We start from the raw sequence: 26,772 nt of genomic DNA, 5'->3' as shown, positions 1-26,772 counted from the left end.
ACCATCTACTACACAAAAAAGCTAGTTTAGTAGATCATCTACCTCCTAATATTTTCAACACTAGGTAGGGATGGTGCACAAAATACCAAAGGAGCTACGATAGTACAATAGATGGAGCTATGTCTAGTGCCAAATATGGAGCATGCCCTAATGATGGATCACAATGTGTATCAATAGGAGATAGGGTTGATGTTTTTGAAATTTTTGAAGACAAATCATTGTAGTATTCTCAACAAATTTAAAATTATCATCATAATAATAATCTAAATTGATCGCAATAGGAGATTTGATAGGAGGAGGAGAAGAAGAATATCATGGAATTGACAACTTCAGATTTCAACAAGGTTGGGCAAGGTAAGGATCCTCTCTAGGTGTATAAGATCGCAAGGAAGGCTACAAAGGCAGGATCAAATCTGCATTTGACTGCTTAGGAGAAGAATCAATTTTGGCAACAATCTCACGAGACTTGCAATGACATCTTCATCAAGATTCCCTTGCACTACGATTTTGTTGGTTACAAGTCACAGATTTTCTAGGAGGAGGTTGGGGATCACTCAACATCGATTCATTTTATTCCTTTGCTCGAGGAATGAAAGGAGGAATGAAAGGAACTACTAAAGGTTGAGAGGTAGGAGGTGTCAAGTGTTTCTACCTTTATCCTTTATAGGATTATGCAAGTGATAATGTAGCATATATAGGAGGAATGTTAGGTGTAGGTAGGATTCTTGATCTAGCATGTGGTTCAGTCATTACCTATGGTGCAAGAAGAGCTTCTTCTATATCCATAACTGATGAAGGATCCTTAGGGTAGAAGTCGAAGTGAATGCCAAAGGATCACCTGAGGATAAGTCAGATATCCTATTGGCTTTAAACTTTTGATTGGAAAGAAATAGGATATCTTGGCGAGATTTAAGTTGTTGAGATTTTTTAGGCCAAAAATGATCATGGGTAAAGTTTCAACAATTAGAGAAATGCTGCAAAATACTATGATGTATAGTTATAAATGGTCTTTTGCAAGGAAATTTTGAAGACTTATGGATTGTGTAAGGGATTGCCTTCAAGCACATAAGCCAAGGGTGACCAAACTTCACACAAAATTGGTCTGCAATACGGATAATGGTAAAAGGAACATCTACGCACTTAGAGCCAACTTAATAGAAACAACGATAGAACCTATCGTAGGAACAGTGAAAATCATCAATCACCTTAATCAAGACTTTAAATTTATTATGTGTCTTAATATAACTAGTGTATAAAGATATTCCTCTGTAATCACATTCACCATACATACTATATCAATAAGCACTCCACGTAAGAGTTCAAGTTTTTTCTTTTTGTAATAATGTATAATGAACCATTAGGTGCATTTGTGATATCATGTGAGGTAAACGTTATATTAGGTTCACGTTTAGGCTTAGGTTTCTCTTGGTCTATCAAATTCACAATATTGTTTTGGTCAAGTAACTCATTAGCGGTTATATGACTATCATGGGAAGGCAAATGATTGGTAATGATTTGCAAGTTTTGATTAGGTGATGCTATGAATTTGTTGCCTTTATCATTCACACCATACACCACAATAAAATTAGAGTCAATGAGATCTTGTATTTCATTTTTTCGAAACATACATCTCTTTGTGTCATGCCTAGGTTGATGATGATATTGACTAACATCTTTTGAGTTAAAGGAAGGAGGTGAAAGTTTTGAGATATCTATGGCATGGATAGGGAGAAGCTTTATCAAATTATTGTTAATCAATCAAAGGATAGTGGTATGCAAGGACTCAGAAATTAGTGTGTAGTTGCAATGTTCGAATGGTTTAGGAAAAAAGTGAGCTACAACGGGAGTTGTTGTCACAGCAACTTGATTATCAATGTTATTGAAGGAATTGTTGTTGACTACCTTAATGAAGAATTTTTATTATTTTATAAATCCTTGGAAAGTTTGTCGATCATCTTTAGACTTATCAGCTAGAGTCAAAGATGAAGAACCTTCATATTGACTAACCTAAAGTTGATATTCATGAACTTTCATGCACAAGTGTGTGAAAGATTAGTATTTCAAAAGAAAAATCTTTTCTCTAATATGTGGTTGCAAATTATCAATAAAAACTCTTTGAATATTAGCATCAATAAAAGCATAAGAATTTTGTTAATACAATGTTGATATCTAAGTTAATGAAATCAATCAATTTTTCCTTAATTAACACCCTGTTTGCAATGCAGTAAATCAGTCAATATAACTTGTGGCCCAATGATGTTTTGAAAATTTTGCAAGAATGCATCTACCAATTTTTTAAATTAACAATTTTAAATTATTAGGCAAGGAGTAAAACCATTCCAAAGCAATTTATTTTAATGATTGAAGAAAAAAAATTGCATGAAGTTTTTTGTCAAATAAGTCACTACATAAAGAAGAAAATGTTTTCACATCGATACTTGGATTGGGATTGTGTAATGTTGGCCAACTGTCATTGTGGGAATGAAAATTTTTGCAACGAGTGGTTTATGGAGGCACCAATGGGTGAGTCAGTGGTAGGAATATTGGGTACTACTGTAGGCATAGGCATTAAGCATCTCAACTTGGGTTGGAAGAGAGTAATATCCAACCACTTTTGTGCAACTAGCTATCTTCATAGTATTTTCATACGCTATGTGAGCTATGCTACATAGAAATTCCACACCTTGTTCATCACCTTGAATCAACATCCTTAAACTCTCAATCAAGCGGATTGCCTATCTAGCTAAGTGTTCTTGACTCATAAATTGTTTAAATTTTTCCAATTTATTATCGTTATAGGATTAAATTAGGTCAAGATAAGTATGTATATTGTGATACTAAGGAAAAGTGAAACCAACTACATCACATATCATATCTACATCCTAATGAACCTATTGCTCTTTTGAGTTCAAGAGTGCACCAAGTTATGTTTACTTTTGATCATTGCCAATGCCCAAGTTCAATTCAATGGCATTTGTTATGGAGAGAGTTGATCCATCTTGATCTCTGTGGAGCAAGGGGACAGTGGAGTTTTCAAGAAAATTATTCCTCCTCTTAACTCTAAATGGGTTGTTCTTATTTTAAGTTTTTTTTCTTTCTAAGATTTATGTTTGTTGGGTGGAGAAAATGATTTTGTTTTCTCTCTTAAATATGTTTAATCCTAATGATCAATATCAAAGCCCTTTCTATGGTTTCCTATACGCAAAAATTTCCTTGACTAAGTAGCTCAAGGGCCTCATCATTTTGGACTTCATCTATTGTTATCTAGTGACACTTATAACACCTAATTAGGTCAAGGTATAGCAATTTAAAGCTTACGATGAAAATAAAGTTATCTAGGAAGATTGTTGTATCAACTTTGTTTTCATAAGGTTTATTACCAAGGGAAAGAACATAGTTCTAATAGTGTCATCAAACCACTGTATATGGTCACAAACATTTGGAGCTCCAAGCTGACATCATTAAGAGGTAAAAGATATAAATCTTATAATGAACCCAGTCCTAATTTAATAAGTATGTATATAGAGTTAGGAGAAGAATATGAAAAAAAAAACAGGTGAAATATAAAGAGAGCTAGAAATAGATTCATATCACTACAATTTTGAAAGAAGATTATGTGTGTGAGCGTGATAAAGAGTTTGTTATGAAGTGTTATAGTGTGTTGATATGTAGGAAATGGAGCCCTAGCCTAGAGACATTAACTAAGATCTTATTTCCCAAATCACTATCATTGATTGGAGGAAATAGCCAACACAATCCAACTTCAATCCCAAGGGGAAGCTAGATGTTGTGTGATTTTTTCCTCTTTTTAATTTAATTTTATTTGATGTGAATATGTAATGTCTAGTTAAAATGATGTAAAATTGATAATATTCACCATAAACAGACAAAGATACAACAAAAAACTACAAATCTGGAAATGTGATCCAAAGAGAAACTTGTTACTAAAATATATAGCTAAAAGTGTCGGTCTAGTGAGCTAGGTACCCTAGATCAAGAGGTGTCTTCGTGAGTTGAGGCTTTAGATTTCAGATCAAGATGCTCTATATATCTTTCCCTTCAAAATTCAACCTAAAAGTGTTGATCAAGTGTGCTAATTAGTATAGTACACAGGTTTTTTCCTACTCAGAGTTTGGGACTGTACATCTCAATCTACTCTATGTGAATCTTCATTTCTCTAATGTCAGATCTACAGCCTGCACACATAGAGAAGGTGAAAATGTTGTGTTGTATAGGGGCTTGCCTAAGTCAAACATCGTTTTGGTGTTTCCACCTCCACTACAACAATGACATGATGTAAAAGAGATCTTACCCCTCATAAGGAAGATAAATTAGAATTAAAATACTAAAATTAAATGATATCACCTTAGGATTTGATAATGGTGGTGATGCAGTTCTCTTTAGACAATTCATCTAAGTGTTGATGCAATAAAATTACAAATCATAAAACAATCCATCATAAAAATATACTTGATAAGTTATTGTAGCATTGATGCTCCATGTATTCAGATCTACTCTTGATGAAGGAATTAGGAATGCTTCAATTGTAACTTGTAAATTATTAGATTGTGAGTAATAAATGATTGCTTTATATAAGTTTCTTAAGATGTTTTTATATCTACGCCAACTTCCAACGGTCATATGAAAGTATCAGGATTGGATCACAAATGGTGAGAACTGGTACTCGCACACTTTTGCAATTTGGCCCCAATTTGGAGGGATTAGAATGCTAGGCACCATAGTCCAGTAAGACTAGGGTGCTAGGTGACATAGTTCATCTGCAAAAGGATGAAATGAAGGTGGTTGCAAAGCATTCAGGCCTAGGACAAAAAATCAAGTCACCTCATGATCATATGACAACAATTTAGATGTTATAAGGCCAAAATAGGCTAAAAAAATGATGCAAAAGGAGTCACACTAAAGCAAGGGCCTAAAAAGAGTATTAAATTGTAAAGGGATTATAATTAATGACTACATGTGTAATGAATTGTGCAATTAATAATTAGTTCTTTAGTTATCATTATTGATTCTTGTGATTCTATTACGACAAGTTATATTTCACTACAAATGATTTAATATTTCTTCTATTGTTAGTTTTTGGGTATAAATACAACCTGCAAGACTATAGGGATAAAATTCTAGTCTATGAACCCAATATCTCTTGCCAGCTTTTATTTTTATGTTCAAGACCTTGGAAAATAATAAAGGATAAGATTAAATCATAAAGGCTATTAGAGGTGTTGATGTAGAAAGTTTTTTTAGGATATTATGGATAATATAGAAAAAAATATGATATATGACATATCTTTAAAGTTCTAGCCTTGTGAGAGAGGGTTGGAAAGCTAGAAGATGACAAAAAGAAAATGGGGATCTAGATGGAGCCATTAGAAAGATGCATCAAATGAAAATTAGATAAGGGTAGAACACATGGGAGGCATAAGAGAACCAATGAAATTCCAAAACACCACAATTGATGGGAAAAGGAGGTAATATAAGGGAATTTAGGTATAGCCAATTAGCAATGGAGTTGAACAGAAAGAAAAAAGAAAACATAAGAAAGATAGGACAGATACCGTGTAAGGATAAAAAAAGCCAAAAAAACTAGACGTAAGCACACCAAGGAGATGTGACAATAAGAGGTGAAGAAAGGGAAATTAATTCCCTAGAATTTGAGAATTGGATCACACAAGAACATGTCACAAGGACAAAAATTGAAAATAAATATCAAAAAAATTTCAAGATTATGGAACCAAGACAAGACAACGTCATTGTACATTTAGATAATACAACGTAAATTCTCAATATGATGGATAAAAGTATTGAAGAATATGAAAAGTATTTGACATTAGATGAAGAATATCATAGTCTAGCACATAGGCTACACCACTTCCTTGTGATAACTTCACTAAACGTATAAAAAAAAAATGAAAAATTCATTAATTGACTTGCAGAAAAATTACTATTTTTCATCATATAACTTCACTAAAAATATAAAAAAAATTAAAAGATCATTAATTGAAGATGATATTATATCAAGCAATAAGTAAATGAAGAGATGACATTTTCACTACCTAGACTAAGGAAAAAATTGAAATAGGATATGATAGAATGGAGACATCACTAACAAATAAGATATCATCAAAGAAACAAACCATGCCAAACCATACCTCCTAAAATAATATTTACCTTTGAAGAGACGCAACACCTTTACCAAGAGGCATCCCATGTGCCATCTAAATCAAGAAGACTTTCAGCAAATAATATATTAGAATAAATAATTGAGAGTATTGATTCAGACTATGATAAATACTTGAGATTGGATTCTCTAATATAAAACTATTCTGAGATAAAGAAACAAACAAAAAAATTAGTAAATCACAAGACCTATTAAAAGAAAGATAAATCACCAAATCAAGCAACTCAACTTTGCAAAAGACAAAAGAAAATATATCCAACGTGGCTCCACAAGAAAAAATTAATCTCTAGTATATATTCTACAAAAGAGGTCGAACACATTTGTTTTGGACTCACCGTGGCAAGGGAGATGAACCACAAGAGTCTAAACGAAGTTGTTCAACTTTGTAGGTACCATGTAGAATGATGCATTAAGCTAGTATAAAAAGTGTCCTCAACATTACAAATAATGGAGAACAATTAAGAACGAATTCTTATCCAGCTTTTCGTCACTAGAAATCCCTACTAGAATTTAACTATGATGAGGGGTATACACAAGAACAAGAATCTATCAGATTTTATTTCCTTGATAAATGTCACCAAGTTTCTTCACCGGCAAGAACATTCTCTTCTCTTCATGAGCATTTAGAAGAATAGAATCCACAAGACAAAGTCTAATCAGGCCTTTGGCTTTCCTATCTGCAAGATCCCAATCCTCTTCTTTCATGCCTAAGAGTTTAGTCCTAGACACTTCAACCCAAAAGTCTTTGTCCACCAACAGGTCTTCCATCTTGAGTTTCCATAACTCATAATTGTAACCATTAAATTTCTCAATGTCTAGTCTTCTTGATGTACTTGTCATCGTACTCTGTAATCAACAATACTCTGCAAAACTCCCACTACAGAATTAACACAAAAAACCCGTCCTACCCAAAAGGATAACACAACTGGTCAGACTTTGATACCACTTGTAAGGAAAGCACAACGCAAAAACGCTTTCCACAGTGTCAAATTATTAGAGGAGAGAAGCAAGGACTACTTTTAATTGCAGATTCCAGTCATTAAGATGCACATAACAGAAAAACAGAACAAAATAAAACAAGATTCACAAACACAGAGTGAACACTAGATTTCACATGGGAAAACCCTTACGGGTGAAAAACCCACACACCAAAGCAATATATCTTGTATTATAGTAAATCAATTTTACATACAAGTTACAGATCAATCGCTTTGGATCAATCTCTGTTCAGGCAACATACACATTCTAGATCAAGTTAGATCCACACAGATTACAGGCACAATGTTCTGCAATTCGACAATCAACAGAATCATCAACTAGCCAACATACCAACTTCTACAACTGATTTATCTACTTCCAACCTATCTGCAACCGTTTCTTCAAATGTTTTATAACTCTGTCAAGAAAAATGGGTTGTTTCAATTTCCTCACGGCTCAACTGTTGAACTTCTAAGTTGTCAAAAACATAGTGCGTGATCTACATCGAATTCCAACTGTGCTCCACAGACTCCAACTCAGACCAATTACCGACATCCAACCCAGCAGGTCAAACTGACTCACACATGGTCCCTACTGAATCTCAAAAGCTATAGACAAATGCTCCAACACAGACCAACCACAAGCTTCCAACTTAGCATGTCAGCATGAGTCAGTCGTGGTCCCCACCAAGACCATCTCAAAGCTTATCGGCAAGATATCTCACTTCGACATTCTCCTAGAATGACTTTATCAAAAACCAAAATTATATCAAAAAAATCCTTTGTCGTCAAGACTAAACAAAGCTATATCGAAATAGTCTTATCGCGAAGAGATGTGACTTCAGCTACCAACTTGAAACATATTACCAAAATCACATGTTACACCAAATGACTTCAACGTTTGATATTGCCAAGACTTCCTATAAGTCTTATTGAACTCATTGCATCTCTAGCTGTGTGTAAAACATGAAGGATATTCCACCGCCTTTGGGGATGGTCGACAACACAACAGTTTTCCACACCGAACTACTCACTGCAGAAACCAAATGCCATCTAATCAAGATTTCAACCAGTAAGTTTGAGACACCCATTCTCGACAGCCCTGTCATCTATCTGATCTAAATGATAAGAAAACCCTAGAAAATGCTCTGTTTCGGCCTAGTTGTTAACCCAATCTACACAACTAGACACTGAAACATACTAGCAATATTCCAAGTAATGGAAATATTAATGAATAAATAAAAGAAATAAAAAGATTCACATTGATTAAATGAAGACTAGAGATAAATAATTAAAAGGTAAACACTAGTAAAAGTTTTATGCGGTTGAATTCTCTCTAAATATTTTCACCTACAAGAAATAGAAAAAGTGGTTGGGGTTGTGTGGGAGCTTGTCAAGAGTGATCAAACCCCTATCTTATGTGTATCTAGGAATTGACAGAGTAGTGAGAATACAAATAATGTGAACTAGAATGAGAGTGATGGAAAAGATGTAAATATATCAAGGTGCCAAGGGCACTACAAAAAATGCTACACTAACAATGAGAAATTAAATAAGGTAAAAACAAAAAATATAGTGTCGTATATTGAAGCTTAACGAAGCAAAAGGGTACAAAGATGTTGTCAAATACCACAAGGCCTTCATGATGATTGTTGTAGAAATCTTGGCGTGTTCACAGGTGAGGAACCAATGCCAAGAAAGTTCTTGTAAGTAGCTATACAAAGCATAAAAGATTGTGAGACTGAATAATTGTGAGAGAGATTGAGTGTATGAATGAAAGGTCCTATTCAAAGTGAGGAATGTGAGGGAGATAAGGGGGTTGGAGAACCATTAATATTTGTCCCAAGTGGGTACAGTGACCTATGCAAGTACCAATTTGAAATGCGCTCAATAAAAACTACTGGACAAGAAACTATCATGGGATGTTACCATGCCACAAAAGTATTGCACGTTGTGCTATTCTCAATCAATTTGACCTGTATAAAAAATGAAACAAAAGAAAAAAACAACATTACGACACTTAAAATATTAGTTTGACCAAAAAGGACAAGAGGAGGCATGGCATTGGCACCCTAGGGAGAAAAAAGGCTAAGACACAGGCTAAAATGATCCTAAAAACATTCTACAGGGATAGACACAAAAATGATCACAAAACATAGCATGAAATTTTAATGGTATTTATTTTTTACGTTACACATGAAGATCTTGAAGAGCAAATAGATATGGAGCAATAAAAGGGTTTTCTACAAGGTTCTTCCATGATTTACAAACTTAAAAAAAATTACATATGGCTTCAAGCTAGCTCCTCAAGTTTGGTATGCAAAGATGGATTCTTTTCTTCTTTTTATAGAATTTTCCAAATGCCATTCTAATCCAAATATCTACATCTTCAGGCAAGATGATTCTCTCGTAATCTTGGTTTTGTATTTGATGTCTTACTAATTATGAGGAGCTCTTCATCTTCTATTGTGACAATAAAAAATAATCCTTCAAGACAAGTCTTCTATGACCAACTTGACTTTATTGAACTACTTAATAAAGTTTGAGATATTAGTATACTTATGAAATTATTAAATTTCCAATCCAAGTATGCAGTTGACTTTCTCTCATAGTTTCACATGGTTAACTACAAGCTAACTTTGACTCTTTTCTTCTCAAAGTCAAAACTAACGCATATTGTTCTTCACCAATGGTTGATATTACTTTGTGTCATTAACTTATTTATAGCCTCATATACTTGAACAACACATGCATTGATATTTCAAAATTTTGTTAGGATGGTCTCTCAATTTATATAGGAGTTTCATTAACTACATTAAACTATAGAAAAGTGAATTCAGAATCAGATATAGTGAACTCACATTTTGGGATTATTTTGAAATAATTATAAATATTGTCTTGGTTGGGTATATTGATATGTTAGACAAATTTTTTAAAGGATTGTGTATTCAATTTATGCTAAATCTTCTCACTTGGTTAAAAATCTATATGTTGCTCAAGAAGTCATTTCTCAATCTTCCATTGAGGTTGAGTATCAAGGGGATGTGAATATTTCCATTGAGACCATTTAGCTTCATCACACTCTCACCAAGTTTTGTATCTAGCTTCATTAGTCATTTATCATACATTTGACAAAGTGCTACTTACATTTCATATAACCCAGTCCACCATAAACAAACCAAGCATATAGCAATTAATATGCACTATATTAGGGATATTATCCATGGATAGATCATTTCTCTCCACTAGTATAATATTGCCAAGTAGATCATTGACATCTTCACCAAATGAAGTAGTTGTTACATACATTTCCTACACTCAGATTTAGTTTGCATGTTATATTAGAAGTGTCACCTCTCTCTCTCTCTCTCTCTCTCTCTCTCTCTCTCTCTCTCTCTCTCTCCACTACCCCCCGCCCCCCTTCCGTATCTCCATTTGAGAAGCTTCTTGCTTGTGGGGGGAATAATATTTATATTATTATTTAATGTGCCTTCATTTGTCAAGGGTCATCTCTTCACCCACATAAGTTACACATGAGAGGGTATTTTATAGGTTTTTGTCTCATTTCATTGCATACATTTCTCAAACTTAGATTTAGCTTGCATAGTCTATTAGAAGTGGGCGATGGAATGAGTTGATGACATCTATCATAGGATTTACTACTTCCTACCTTATGAAATTTAGAAGTTACATTTTTCATTGAACATATTTACCACCTTACATGATTTTAAATAATATTGTGAGGTTTTTGTTTAATCATATTATTTTTTTCACTGTTATCCTATAAGCATTGACATATCATATCTCATTAAATATTTTATTCCATTATTTTATCTTATAATCAATTATCAAATAATTTATTGAGTCTATTTCGTGGACTAAGTACCGATTCTTCTTATTTTTTATATTTTTTACATAATCTAACAAAGATGAAATTTTATATAACAAAAAACTAAGCTGAAGTACTAATAGAATTAAAAAAGACTACATGTGATATAAACTAATCCTTTCTAAACCATTGGAAAGAGGCCATACCTGGAATTTAGATGGCAATTTACCACTACTTTTAACATGTTCATGATATGCTTGAATAACCACATTCATGTCACTGCCCACAAAATTACATGATCATTAGGGCATTGTAGTTGTGACCATATTATTTAATATATGCTAAGAAGAAAACTGTATATTTTATTTAATCTACTCTAGGCTTAGAGGTATTTAGAAGCATGTGACGAGAGAAAAAAATTGTAAGATTATCTGCTCACGTAATATATATTAAAACACATAAAGTTGCTTTGGTTTAAATTATTAATTTACATAATATTCATATTTATAATAGGATAATATTGTTATGGTTAAGTATCTATTTAGGTAGGTTAGATTTGCATCATGTGTGAATTGTACTTTTCTTTCAAGGCTATACATTGAAACCCTTAATTAGGCCGGCCACAGATAAAATGTATATAAGTTAAAAAAGTTGATCACTCAAACCAAAACAATACAATACAATCCTCTCTAGGAGATAAAAGGGACTAAAATATTGGCATTGTATTGTCATTGATGTCGACCAGTAATGGTGTCATTGATGTCAACTGGCATGTTACAAGATGGAGTTGACCGGTGAGTAAGTATTGGAGAACGGTATGGAATGACAAAGCGATGGTTTGGCAGTGTATGGTTTCCAATCGGTAGGCATGTGATCAGTAAGAGCTTGTAGTTGGATGTTTGGATGTGCAAAAGCAAGACTCCCACCGAATAAAGATGTTGTCACGGGATGAAGATATGACTAACAATGAGTGTGCTCAATTGGATCATATGTCAGGTTGAAGTTGTGTCTTCTTAGTCAGAAAAGTTGAAGGCCAGTGATTGAACGCTCACACCGGATGAACTGGTGCAACATGAGGATGCCTCAGGTGCATGAAATCAAAGATATGCACCGGTTCAACAAGAGAAGGAATGATGAGTTGTTGGTACAGAAAAGGAAGGATAAGTTTGTCACTTTGACAAACCAACTGAGAGGAGATTCGGTCTAATGAAGAAGGAAAGGTTCAACATTGCAGACAGAGAGTGCAACTAGAATGCTAATGGAGACAGTTGGAGATTGATGACAAGGTGTCATCAAGGTAGTGATCGATAAGTATGTCAATCGATAAGCGAGCAAAGTGCAGAAGTGAAACACTCCCATCTCATGAAGATGAGCATGTTGTGGACTGACAAGGTTGGTGACCTGGTTAATGTGATCCCACCAACAGAACAGAGAAGAGCTAGCATGTAGGTTGAACGGTCAATGCATAACCGGCAGGAAGATTGAACCGGTAGGTAAGCACCGATACTGTAGCGTGTAGTCAGTGGAAGAGTCTAAACCAACACAGGTGCCTAAGAAGAGGTGGATGCCGACGATGATGACACGTAGGACATAGGTGTCATGCATGCAATGGTCGGTGAAGTGTGCGCCAACGAGGTTGGTGATGAGTTGGTCAATATTAATGTTAACTGCGGATATCATAGGTTGAGGACAGAGGTTTGCGGCTCAATGCAAACCGATGGCGAAAATCTATGGCATGCATTGATCGATGCTAGTTGACCAATTGCAGAACCAATCTGATGAAGACAACGAAGAGATCATTTAACATGACTGACAAAAGCAGGTCGATGATCAGTTTGGCGTGTTTACTAAATATAGAAAACGTGTATTGGACGCGTTGAGATTGGCAAAGTTGAATGATCTGTTGCAGGTTGTTAATCCCCGAGCAAGATCTGATTAGATTCGATACCGAGTGGGTTGGGAGAAGGAACCCTAGCGCGCCAAAATTTGAAGTTACGTTTTGGCGGGATTGCTCATGTATAAATATGCAGGCTTAAGATCTAAGTGGTTGCTGCTGTGAAGACCAAGAAAGGATGTCGGATGCTAGATGTTGGATGCAAGTGAAAAGTGCAGACAAAACAGTTTGAATGTTTAAAGTGTTAAACCTTGAAGCGACTAAGATTTTTGAAGGGAGAAACCGGTAAGAGGGTTTAACAGAAGGTTAAACCGGTGTGGCCAAAGTAATCTGTAAGCTGCAAAGAGTGTTGCAGTCAAGTGAACTGGTAGTGTTCAAACTAGTAAGAAGGCTGCAAAAAGGGAAGCTATGTAGTGCGAGTAACTGAGGAGATTCGGCAAGCCAGAGAACTGTGCAGGGTTAAACCGATAAGTGGAGTAACCGATAGCAGGTGTATGGCCTGACAGTTGATCCAACCGACAAAGTGAATAGTATCAGTGGTGGCAAGCAGCAGGGTATCTAAGTGAGCAGAGAACTAGTAGAAAATAGAATAGAGGAAGACCGGTTGAGAAGAGTTCAACCGGTAGAGTAAGTTGTTTGTGAGAGGTTACAGAACTCATTTGTTACCGGGTATTACTATTATTTTGATATATGTTATTGTGATCACTAAGTTGGAGCTTGGTGCAGGGGTTGGTACTCCTTGGGTTGGTGCCCTAAACTTTGTAACAACGTTTATTGTGAGGCTAGATTGGAGCAGTAGACTCCAGCAACATTTCTCACCGAGGATTTTCCCATGTTGGGTTTTCCTCGTACATCTGATGTTCCTTTTGTGTGTTCTTGCATTTGAGTCTTTTCCCTATCTCACCAGTATATACTCCTTGTGTTAGATCTGCTAACCAATACTCACATTTAGGATTAAATGGTTAAAGTTTAGAAACCACTGATTCACCACCCCCTCTCAGTGGCATCTTGTAATCGACAATTGGTATCAGATCCTAGGTTCCCGGTTAGATAAGCTTTCTCCAACTTGGGTAGATTCTGGTTCTAACAACACAATGGTCAGTTTTGTGTCAACTCTTATTCTGGTGTTTGATGGATCAAACTTTTCTATTTGGAGTTGTAGGATGGAAGTCTACCTGTCCTACTTAGGGTATGATGTATGGATGTCAGTTGTAAATGGTCTCTCTAGACCGGTCAGTCCTCCCACCGGTCCTGAAGCAGAAAGGAGATCTATGTGTAATGCTGAAGCAATGAAGCCCATATTCAGTGCTCTTCGGTGATGTTTCTGAATAGGTGGATAAGTCCAAATCGGCAAAAATCCTATGGGACAAATTGAAGAAACTTTATGGCAATGAACCTACCACTACAGAATCGGTTTGTGAAAGCAAGAAGAAAAATGGAACACATGAGTCTACAGATGAAGATATACCAGTTAGCAGCAACAACAATGATGAAGAAGGAACCCACCTCTTCATGGCTCAAGAGACAGAAGGTGAAATACACACATAAGAAAGTGATCATGCAGATCAATCCTACCAGCAAGATGTATTTGGCAGCGATGGTGAAGATGAAGAAGAAGATCAAGCTGAAGTTGATCTTGAAGGAGAGCTTGTAAGTGAACTTGAGAAGCTCAGCAAAGTAAGAACAGAATACAAGTTGTTCAATAATGCTTCTATTATGGAACAAAACCAGTTGATCAAATGCCTTGAAGATTCTAAGGAATGTATCTCAAAGTTGAAAACTCAACTAGAAGACACCAAGAAGTGCAGGTGCAAAGATCTAGAGTCTAAGATAGAGGCCAAGGATAAAGAATGTCAGAGGCTAAAAGATGAAATGGAGAATCTTCGAAAAGACCTCGAGAAATGGCAGGATGAGCTCAAGGTGAGGATCCGGTTTGATGGTAGCAATGATGCCTTGGATAAAATGTTGAAGAATCAAAAACACTCCAAGGATACCAGAGGATTAGGATGTGATGCCGGTGAATGCTCCACCAGAAATAATGTCTCCCATAAAGACATTCAATTTGTCTCCTCAAGTGGAAATAACAAGAGGCAGACCTTCACAATCAGAAATGCTCCTAGGAAGAAGGTTGATCTAACTACAATCGGTGAAGACATGAGGTTGAAGACCGGTACTGCAAAAAGAAATAATGTTGATCCTAAAGGGAAAGGGAAGCTAAGAGAAGAAGGCTTCATTAGAAATGGGAACATATGGAGACAGCCTAGAAGACCTTTTTCTGATGGAAGACAAGGAGATGTTGTTGTTCCCAAGAATAATCCCCGGAGAAGCAAAAATGGAGATGCTAAACTGGTAAGATCTCCTCGTGCATGGCAAAATAAATTTGTAAGTTATAAGCCCTCCTTCTCTGGTTACTGCTTTACATGCAAAGATTATGGCCATAGGGAAGATGAATGCAGAATAAGGTCTAGGAATAGACAAAATGTTTTTCCTAGAAATAACAATTCAGTCTTTCGAAGATGTAATGAACTTGGCCATAGAAGTCATGAATGTAGAAAGAAAAACATTCAGTCATATGGCAGTCGATATAACATCTATGCTCAATATGGAAGTGGTTATGGAGCATATGAAATTCAAAGAGTTGCATGGAACAAAAGGGGAAGTGTTTCTGTAAGAACAAGAGATCCACCGGTTCCGATAGCCGGTTACAACAACATGATCAAGAGAAGTTCTTCAAACCGGTTTAATAGAAGTTCCTCAAAACATGTGTTTGGTATGAACACAGTCTGCTTCTACAGCAATGCTTCCAGTCATGCTGTAGAATTTGGTAGAGAAAGGAAAAATCAGTAGAAGAAGGTAAGACCTGCTCCAAACACTGCAAATGGGAAGAGGAGTGAGACCAAGTAGGTATGGAGGAAGAAGCAAGAAAGTAGAACCATGGACCGGCACTGTGCATTCATTGCATAGGTGATATCTCCTAAGGCTTAAAGGAGATGCAGGACCTTAGGGGAGCTACATGTTCAACACATCATTCACCCCCATAGTGAAAAGGACAAAAGCAAGAATGAGTTGTTGCCGGTAAAGGGAAGAAGATGAGATGGCAGTGTGTGTGGTTAATGTCTTGGCTACACATTTACGCCTGGGAGATGAATTACTGTCGCACGTGTCATTGGATGGTTCAAATTACAATTGGAATCAGAGGTATTTGGCATAAGAAGACAAAGGTTGATGGATAAAATGTCTTGATGGAGATGATGGACCGGCATAGTAAACATGTATGTGCAGTATGTTACCGCTATGGATACTAACCGATATTGTAGGTTATGTAAGTCAATGTGTTCCGGGATCATTGCAATAACTCCGGTGACATGGATTGAGATAATTATGTCTCAGGTGATATTGGAAAAGACTTGAATGACATGTGTTGGCCCGGTAGTAGATCATATATGCATGCATCATTTTGATCTAACCGGTTTGTTAGTTGACATGATAGTGATGTGGTTTGGCATTGTGGTCATATGAGATCGTGTCATAAGTTGTGATGGATATCATGGAGCTGAAAAATCATATGTAGATCACATATGCATAGCTCAACCGGTATAAGGTGCAGATGGAGCTTCGGTTTAGAACCTGACAAGCAATAACGACCTGCTATCTATGGCTCAGGGGGAGTTCATAGCCATATCCTCTGATTTGTATCATATATATTAGACATAGGGGGAGAACAAGTGTCTATGACTGTACCGGTATGTTTGAGACTTTGGGATGTGCTCATCAATCCTTGTTTGTGAGGCCTTTCAATGTCTATTCAATTTTTACATAATAGAAATCACAATTGGACTACCGAGAGAGTTACCTACAAAGAGGGAGAGTTACCTGCATAGGAGGAGAACATACATTTGGTATGGAGAACATACAAGTGATATAAAATTGGTATCATTGTCAACTTCAACACTTGATATCAGCAAATTGGAATCAGAATAACTATTTGCATATCAAAGGGGAGATGATGTAGTCTGACCAGCAGGTAAGTGAAATTCACTGGCACACGTTTCTACAATTGATATCATACTAGTATATACAATTGGTATCAGATTTATATATACACTTGGTGGCTGAGAAATTGGTGTCAGTTGGTGTATGAGCTCTCTATCTTAAGTGTTGTTGTTGGAGAGGATGTAGAGTATAATGGTCACAAAGGGAGAAGTAACTAGTAGAGAAAAGGGAGAGAGAAACTTTGTCAATGCCCTTTGCCATTCTTGAAAAAGGGGGAGAGACAATCTGTAGTATACCGGATACTACAGGTGTTGACATCAATGCCAAAGGGGGAGATTGTTGGCATTGTGTTGTCATTGATGTCAACCAGTAATGGTGTCATTGATGTCAACCGGCATGTTACAAGATGGATTTGACCGGTGAGTAAATATTGGAGACCGGTATGGAATGACAACCGGTAAGTGATGATTTAGCAGTGTATGGTTGCCAACCGGTATGCATGTGACCAGTAAGAGCTTGTAGTTGGATGTTTGGATGTGAAACAATGGGACTCCCACCGGATAAAGATGTTGTCACAGGATGAAGATATGACAGACAATGAGTGTGCTCAACTGGATCATATATCAAGTTGAAGTTGTGTCTGCTCTGTCAGAAAAGTTAAAGGCAGGTGATTGAAGGCTCACACCAGATAAATTGGTGGAACATGAGGATGCCTCAGGTGCATGAAATCAGATATATGCACCGGTTCAACAAGAGAAGGCATGATGAGTTACCGATACAAAAAAGGAAGGATAAATTTTCTCACTTTGACAAACCAGTTGAGAGGAGAACCAGTCTAATGAAGAAGGGAAGGTTCAACATTGCAGACAGAGAGTGCAACCGGAATGCTGATGGAGATAGTTTAAGATTGATGACATGGTGTCATCAAGGTAGTGATCACTGAGTATGTCAACCGGTAAGCGAGCAAAGTGCAGAAATGAAAGACTCCCATCTGATGAAGATGAAGATGAACATGTTGTGGATTGACAAGATTGGTGATCGGGTTAATGTAATCCCACAAGCAGAACAGAGAAGAGCTAGCATGTAGGTTGACCGGTTAATGCATAACCAATATGAATATTGAACCGGTAGGTAAGCACCAGTAGTGTAGCATGTGGTCGGTGGCAGAGTCTAAACCGACACAGGTGCCTGAGCAGAGGTTGATGCCGACGATGATGACATGTAGGGCAAAGGTGTCATGCATGCAGTGGTTGGTGAAGTATGCGTCAACGAGGTTGGTGATGAGTCAATCGACATTAATGTTAAATATGGATATCACGAGTCGAGGAGAGAGGTTCGCAGCTTGATGCAGACCAAATGGCAAAAATCTATGGTATGCACTGATCAATGCTAGTTGACCAGGTGCAGATCGGATCTCTTGAAGACAATGGAGAGATCATTTAACATGACTGACAAAAGTAGGATAATGATTAGTTTACTGTGTTTGCTAAATATAGAAAACATGTGTTGGACATGATGAGATTGGCAAAGTTGAGTGATCTGTTGCAGGCTGTGAATCCTCGAGCAACATACGATTGGATTTGATACCGAGTGGGTCGAGAGAAGGAACCCAAGCATGCCAAAATTTGAAGTTACGTTTTGGCGGGATTGCTCACGTAAAAATATGCAGGCTTAAGATCTAAGTGGTTGCTGTTGTGAAGAACGATGAAGGAGGTCAAATGCTAGATGTCGGATGCAAGTGAAGAGTGCAGCCAAAATAGTCTAAATGTTTAAAGTGTTAAACCTTGAAGCAACTAAGAGTGTTGAAGGGAGAAACCGGTAAGAGGGTTTAACAGAAGGTTAAACCGGTGTGGCCAAAGTGATCGGTAAGCTACAAAGAGTGTTGCAGTCAAGTGAACCGATAGTGTTCAAACCAGTAAGAAGGTTGTAGAAAGGGAAGCTATGCAATGTGAGTGATTCAGGAGATTCAGCAAGCCAGAGAACTGTGCAGGGTTAAACCGGTAAGTGGAGTAACCTGTAGCAAGTGTACGGTCTGACAGTTGATCCAACCGAAAGAGTGAAGAGTACCAGTGGTGGCAAGAAGAAGGGTATCTGAGTGAGCAGAGAACCGGCAGAAAACAAAGCAGAGGAAGACAGGTTGAGAAGAGTTGAACCAATAGAGTAAGTTGATTGTGAGAGGTTACAGAACTCATTTGTAACTGGGTATTACTATTTTTTTGATATATTTTATTGTGATCACTGAGTTGGAGCTCAGTGCTCCTTGGATTGGTGCCCCAAACTTTGTAACAACATTTATTGTGAGGCTGGATTGGAGCAATAGACAACAGCAGCATTTCTCACCGAGGTTTTTCCCATGTTGGGTTTTCCTGGTACATCCGATGTTATGTGATGTTCCTTTTGTGTGTGCTTGCATTTGAGTCTTCTCCCTATCTAATCGGTATACACCTTGTGTAGATTTGCTAACCAATACTCACATTTAGGATTAAAAGGTTAAAGTTTGGAAACTACTGATTCACCCCCCCTCTCAATGGCATCTTGTGTTCTACACAAAACAAATCACAACACATCTTCGTAAGCTGATTCCAGTGAACCACACATGCTAGAACATCCACCAGAGTCAGTATCAACTGTAACATGTATAACAATAATGAAGCACGTTTACCAGTCGATCCAAATGCATCACCCAATGCAAGATACACAATACGGATTTACACATGCCACTGTAGACCCGTATCAACATTCTAACTCAACCTTTAATGCATATTCGAACCAAAGCATATGATCCAAATAAGATATGCCACCTCAGTCAACGAGAGACCAAAACAACTCACAACACTAAACACATAACAACATAACTTCACATACTAATCAAAACAATACTAGAAACCTGAACTGGTACATTGCACAAACCATATGAACATGTACTCCAAGCCACAACACTTGAATCACCATAGCGGAGCAATGCAAAGCATTCTCCAAACCAGTCCTAACAGACAACCTTATTGTCAACAAACCTCCACAACTAACTACATCATCTGAGCAACTGAGAACTTGAAAATGTGATAATGCAACATCCATAAAACATAGACATTATATCCAGAACCACATGCCATGAACACCAAGAACCGGAGAAAAATATTAAATACTCTTTCTTGCATATAAATACAGTTTTCTTCATATTGAAACTTCCACAACACCAACCTTCCAAAAACACCTCATAGCAACTCAACATCACCAAAAAAGATAGCAACATCTAAACACTCATTTCTGGACCAACTAAAATGTATGCACCAGCACATAGTGACATCAATGACAACATAAACAATACAACTCAAGTTTTGAACACCTATATATATACACATGCAAGGGTCTATAAAAGATTGCACAATATGTCAATGGGGGTTTAGTAGGTTTTATCCATGAGATTTGTATTAGAAGTAAGATTGTGTTTCTACTCTTTATGCCACTAAGGATTTTGAGGGTGTAAACCTTTTTATCAATTTCCAAATGTCAACTCACGCGCTTTTTTTAATACTTATGAGTCATTGCTATCAAAAATATTACAAAAAAAGATGTAATATGATGAAAAAGATCTAGGTCCTAGAAAGGATGGCATATTAGAGTCAATATATTTGAAATAAAATATTTATAAAGAAGAGTTAAACATAATATTTCCTTTATATCTATGGAGAATTTATTATCTACTTCTACTTGAAATTTGTGCCTTATTGATACACCTTTGGCATCTATTTCTCCCATGAATATAATACATCATGATAATTTTGATACACATTATTGTGATGCTTCTTTGTTATTGTCATCTTTAAATCTTTGTTTGTATGTTAGTGATTCTTTTCATGTCCAAGTTGTTGCCAGTTATCCAAGTTTTATAATTAATTACTTACCATTTGATCATATGTGTTATAAGTACTCTTATTGATTGCTTTATCTTTTCTATGAACAACATCATATGTGTACCATCATAACATGAAAGAATTAAGAACCATGCACACATATGTGAGAAATATAATTGCATAATCTACATAGGTGACCTAGGAGAATACTCTCCTAACCCCTCATGTCTCATAAGTAAAATCAAACACATCCCAAAGGGAGAATAGGTCCTATCATATGATACATCAGGCAAAGTGTGAAGCATATTTTTGCAAATCATATTTGAAAAGTTGTACGTATAGGATATATTATTGGCAATGGATTTTTCCCTAGCCCAAAACTCATCCTCACATAATGTCAATAAAATATTATGATTTTGAGGTGATTCTTAGTTTTTAGATGAGAATATTCCTAATCTAGTAACATATCATATTGCTTTAACCTGACAATATCAATTTAGATCTTTGGAAAGAATTTCTTTACATTTACTCTCCCAATAGATGTAAGAAAATTATTAATGTTTGTCTTCATAGATCATTCTAAATTTAAATTTCATCTAGGCATACTATTAGAACTTCCTCATAATAGAAATACCTTATAGAGTCTAATTTGCTTAAATTCATAGGGCTAGATTCCTTATAGTTTGGTGTACAACACATTAAACTTTTGGAGTTAGTTTGCACTTAAACAATTGATTGACCCTTGAAATTCCTCTAGTTTAAAAAGCCAACACATGTTCTCCATAAGGTAATACATGGATAGTTAACAAATTGGCTATTCCTCAATGGGTAGAATCTCACTGGAATCCACAATTCTCACACCAAAAAAGTATGATGCTTAAAAAGTTTCATGTTGGAAATTATTCAGTGGGCTTTGGCCTCTGCATAGGTAATGTCTGCTTTGGCCTTTTCGAGGCGTACATAAGATGGTAGAAACTGATACATGAGAGACCTTTTGAATATCATTTCTACATGCAATTTTCCAATTAAATTATCCCTTGTCTAGAACCCAACACAAAGTAGATGCATTGATTAGATAAAGTGGGAGAGGGCCCGAACCTGTACATAATAGTCATACGACAAATAAAAAGGGGTCTCACGAGATGTGAGAAAATCCTTGATGTTGTGACCAAAATCCACAACAAAAAACCAAAACCAAATGGAAACTAAACACAAAACAACACCAAACCGAAACCAAACTGAACCAAAAAATAACCGCCAAGAGACACAAACAAATGGTCTACAGACTATGAGTTTTAATAACCTACCACTCCTAGCTAAGATCCTTCAGTTTCTCTCAAATGAGAGAGTCTTTTGATCTTATCCTTAGCAGAAGAAATAACATTGGACACAAGATTAACCTTATATTCAGTATTACCAGACAACTCCAAAGCAACACTACCAATAGCAACCTTTATGGACCTCTTCCTCTCGACATGTCTTAATTTAATATCCTTTTGGAGTACCTGCATGAAAGTCGACGTCTTCCTTGCCATATCCCTCACTAAAAGCCACAATCTCGTCTAAATTTCTTCTCAATACCTCTTGATTACCCTGGATAGCAAATATTAACCTTGCTATTTCCTTTCCTTTTTCCTCTGAGATCACCTTAGCACTCATGACCTCAACCTCCGCATACAGATTATCCCATCTCATGAGTTTCTCTACCAAATCACTAGCAATAGTCCAAACTCTATCATCCTTATCCTCTGAGGACCAATCCCTAGCCCTTGCCTCCACCTCAGCCAGAGCCTCCAGTCTACTTATTTTCCTTTTAGCAATGTGAAGTTGGGCCAAAATTTCATCTAATTATTTTATTATACTTGTTGCAGGTGATACATAATTCATTAACTTTGTCTACCACCTCCATCAAACCCAAATCACCAAGGGACAAAATAGGGGAGGGGGAATGGGAACCTAGGGTCAGCCAAGAAGGATTAGGGGCAAGGATAGACATATTAGGGAAGGATTCATTTGAAGCCAATTCAAAAAACATATTCTAGGAAGAAGAGGAGATGACCTGGACTGGTTCACAAGACCAACCGCATTCTTTTCTTTGTGGGGTTGAACATGAGGCTCACTGATTTTTTATTTTAGTAGTACATTGGTGATTGATGCACGAAGCCAACGATTTAGAAGAGGGAGTAACTATAGTAGAGCTAGAGGCACCTTTACAATTAGTCTCTAGGACATTCGATAATTCCACAACCAATGTAGGGTTCAAGTGGGGTCCAATAGGGTTCAAATGAGGGCCACTAGCAGGAGATAGAGACAAACGAAAATTATAAAGTTGAAGAATTAACCCTTGGTGAATGTGAAGACATCCTTCAACTTATAGACACAACAGAAAATTGAGATAGAAACAAAAAAATCCAAAAAAGAAAGTTCATCTTAACACCATGCCTACAGTGATTCAACTTACAAAAAAAAAATGAATGGAATCTTTTGTACCTGACACTAAGAGTAACATATTTCAACAAGATGAAAGCTACATCTTTCCATTTACATAGGAGGTCCTCTCTATTGAACCCATTTTTCAGCTAAGAGATTCTCTCACCAACCACCAAGAATCTCTTAAAATCCTCCTTGTAATTTTATTTAGGTATTTTAGGGAACATCACACCTTTGAACGAAAGTCCATTAACAGCCACAATGATCTCTATAGAAAGAGTAAAAGACACCCCAATAAAAACCCTACCCTCATGCCAAGAATGGGAAAATTGAACACAGAGAGAGGGGTCAAAGCCTTTCATACTATCAATGTAGGAGGTAAAATTACCCCTTTCCATCACAAACCAAACGATCGAGCATTTTTTTAAAAGAGTCACAATTATCAAGCTCAATCTGGACTAAATCTCCCCCATGGTAGGCTAGGGATTAAACAAACGAGGATAATTCAAAACTAAAAGTAGAAAAGGACAAACTATAGTGAAGTTTAGAATAGCAGCCCTAGTCCATAAATTAACAATCATTTTCCCCATCATGTAATGATAACAGGGATAAGCAATAGAAAAGGTCATAATGAGTATGGAAACCCTCAAATCTTCAACCCACATATGTGCTTAGATAATCTTGGATTGTGACACAAACCTCAACTAGGAGGTCATGCAAGGTAGTCTACGTTTGCAAGGAACTCGTGTAAGGACTCATGTTAGCTAGCCTATCAACCAACTTCTTCCCCTCCCTGAAGGTGTGAGATAACGTGACCTGTCTGATGGTGGATAGAATGGAGCAGCATTTTAAAATTAGATCTTTCACGGGCTAGCCAGGGGATGCTTCATCATGAAGCATCATGATTGCATTTTCCAAGTCCCCTTCAATAATGACTTTTTGAAAACCTTTGTCCTTAGCAAGAGATATGTCGTAGAAAGCCACTGCCCCTTTAGCAAAGTTGCAAGTTTGGATTCCAAGATTGGCCACATAGGCAAGCACAATATTTACCTTTGGAAGAGCCGTCAAATTTTAACTTCAGCCAGCTAGTGTGGGGGGAGGACCATTTAATAGTGTTTATGAGACCAATGGGTGGGGAGACAGAGAGAAACAAAACCAGTTATCCCCCAATTTTTAGCTATATTCATTTTGAGAGTAGAAGAAGGATGTTTATGTTTGAACACAGAAAAATTAGATGTTTTCCTTACTATTGTTGATGATGGAGAAAACCAAGGCTTCCCATTGAGTCTTCCTACCCTTGAGTATTCAATTATTGCACTATTTCCATATACTCCATCCCAACACAAAGTGGATGTTGTCCCTTCTTCTTTTTAGTGATTTTTTATTTAAAATCACACCATTAATTGTGAGTAGGACTTTTAGGGCCACAAATTCTCTCTTTTGCAAATACGATCTTTGTAATTAAGGGAGAGCTCCCACATGAATTTTTATTCAATGTTCTAAATCTAAATTAGGTATGTGAATATATTATCTTGAGATTTTGGGGATCAAGCATTATCAAATAAATCTTATCAGTTACATTTTTATTGATTTCTTCAAAATTACTCTTACAAAAGTTGACCTAAATATTTGAATCAAGATATATTGATGTTTTTTTGTGTGCTGCCATGTGATTGGTTTTTTCTTTAATGTGATTTGTAAAAGTAAATGCTTTAAATGTTTACAGCAATAAACTATGTTTGTTGTTTGGGAGTCAAAATTATGCCACAATTTAGATAATAGTTTTTTTAGGTAGATTGTTGTTATCATTAATTTTAAATAGAAGGTTTTAAGTTTAATTTATATTTATATTTAGCATTGAAATTAACATAAGAAACTTATTTGATATAATATTATTTTCAAATATTTTTGAATTTGACTAAAATGTTTTAAATTTTTTAGAGTTTATGATAATATTAAGAACGATTTTTAGATTCGACTCTTAAAAAATTTCTTCCATCAATATTTTTCAACCATACCTTAATTTATCATCAATATGTATACTATAAATAAAAATAACATTCTAGTATAATAATAAAAATAATTTAATAAAAATATAATAATAATATAAGATAATATGATATTAATGTCATTTTTTTTACAAAAGGAAAACTTCATAATAAATTAATAGAATAGAAATATCCAAAAGTATCAACCACTATCGACTATCCATAGAGCTATACATTACAACTAGGAATACAAATACCAACCAAACTTTTTAACTCATGTGCATAAAATACTCTAAATTAATTCAACGAGTAATGTCAAGCCTATAAACAACTCCTTAAGCTCGACCATTTTATTAAATCTTGCAACAACTCATCCATTGCTTGATACAACAATCTGTCCACCTTCATCTTCACTTGTGGTTGAAACAACACATTTTATTGGCATATGTACTTGCACCAATTCCTTGGATGTTGACAATTTTATATAATATCTTCTGCATCGTGAGCAATTTTATATAATATCTTCTGCCAATTTATTATGCTAGGAATTTTAAACATAAGGGCTGGCTTCAAAATGTTTATAGTCAACCATTAAACTCTTTTGAATGCCATGTCTCTATATTTAATCGCCTGCTTAATTGCTCTTGAAACTATGATGAATCTATATTATGACTATAATGGTTACTAGTTTGGTGGAAGAGTCGTGGAGAGTTATTTTTTGGTTGTTTGCATTTATGTTTTGATTTCACTTTTGACAAGTGGTGTGAGATAACAAAGTGCCTATTCTTGGTCATGGTAGCTTCTATGTTGTACTTACATTACATTTATCAAGATGATTGTTAAAAAAGAGATAGGTGTTGTTGCATTGGAAGTTTCTATATGCAACGTGCCATGGAGCACATGTTGTTTGTGACACAACTTACCTCTTAGTCATTGGAGATGGTTTTGGAAAACCATGTGTGCATACCTCTTTGTGTTGAGCTCTATTTATATGTTGATTCCTTAGTTGATTTTGAGAGACAAGTTGATTATATTTCTAAGGTGATGTTATGCTACCGAAATTATTCTTGTATTCTATGGTGTAGCTACTCCTAAAAAGTATTGGCTCTGTGCATTGTATTTTAACTGTTTGTGTTTCTGATTATACAATTGAGTCTAGTTTTTAAAGAGCAGGTTTTTTCCCAAAAGGGTTTTCCCACATATATCTAGTGTTATGGTTTTATTCATTTAGATCTAATTTTGTATGTGTTTATCTAATATGTAGAGGTCAAGGGTGTGTAAGATTTTTTTTGCATCATCTCTCCTATTAGATTTAGCATTTGGAAGTGTTTATTCCATAATTAGCTTCCTTTCCATTGGTATGAGAGTATGTCCCGCTTTGTTATTGTTGTTAAGTTGATAGGTTTTTTGTCCAGGTCTATTTTTAGTGGAAATTTTGCAAAGGAAGATTTCATAACCTTGTTGCAGCTTTGATACGGCAAGCACATCCAACAAAATAGAGATGGAGAAGTTTAATGGAAGCACTTTTGAGTTATAGAAACTCAAAATGGAGGACATATTCGTAGACAGAGATCTATGGGTTGTGGTTTCTTCAACAAAACCCCAAAATAC

General features: G+C 35.9%; 1 protein-coding gene across 4 annotated transcripts in view; it reads right to left on the bottom strand.

The window, feature by feature from the left end:
- LOC131051450 (truncated transcription factor CAULIFLOWER A-like) overlaps window positions 1–26,772 on the bottom strand; it is a 100,136-nt gene that overhangs the window by 29,096 nt on the left and 44,268 nt on the right. For all 4 annotated transcript variants that reach the window (XM_057985993.2, XM_057985977.2, XM_057985985.2 and 1 more), the window contains exon 2: window positions 11,209–11,281. In XM_057985993.2, the coding sequence (XP_057841976.2) occupies window positions 11,209–11,281 (73 nt within the window). The remainder of the gene's footprint in view (window positions 1–11,208; window positions 11,282–26,772) is intronic.

Source organism: Cryptomeria japonica, chromosome 2 (assembly GCF_030272615.1).
Source record: "Cryptomeria japonica chromosome 2, Sugi_1.0, whole genome shotgun sequence".
NCBI lineage: Eukaryota > Viridiplantae > Streptophyta > Pinopsida > Cupressales > Cupressaceae > Cryptomeria > Cryptomeria japonica.
Note: the sequence above shows the minus strand (reverse complement) of the source record. Positions and strands in the feature narration are given on the sequence as shown.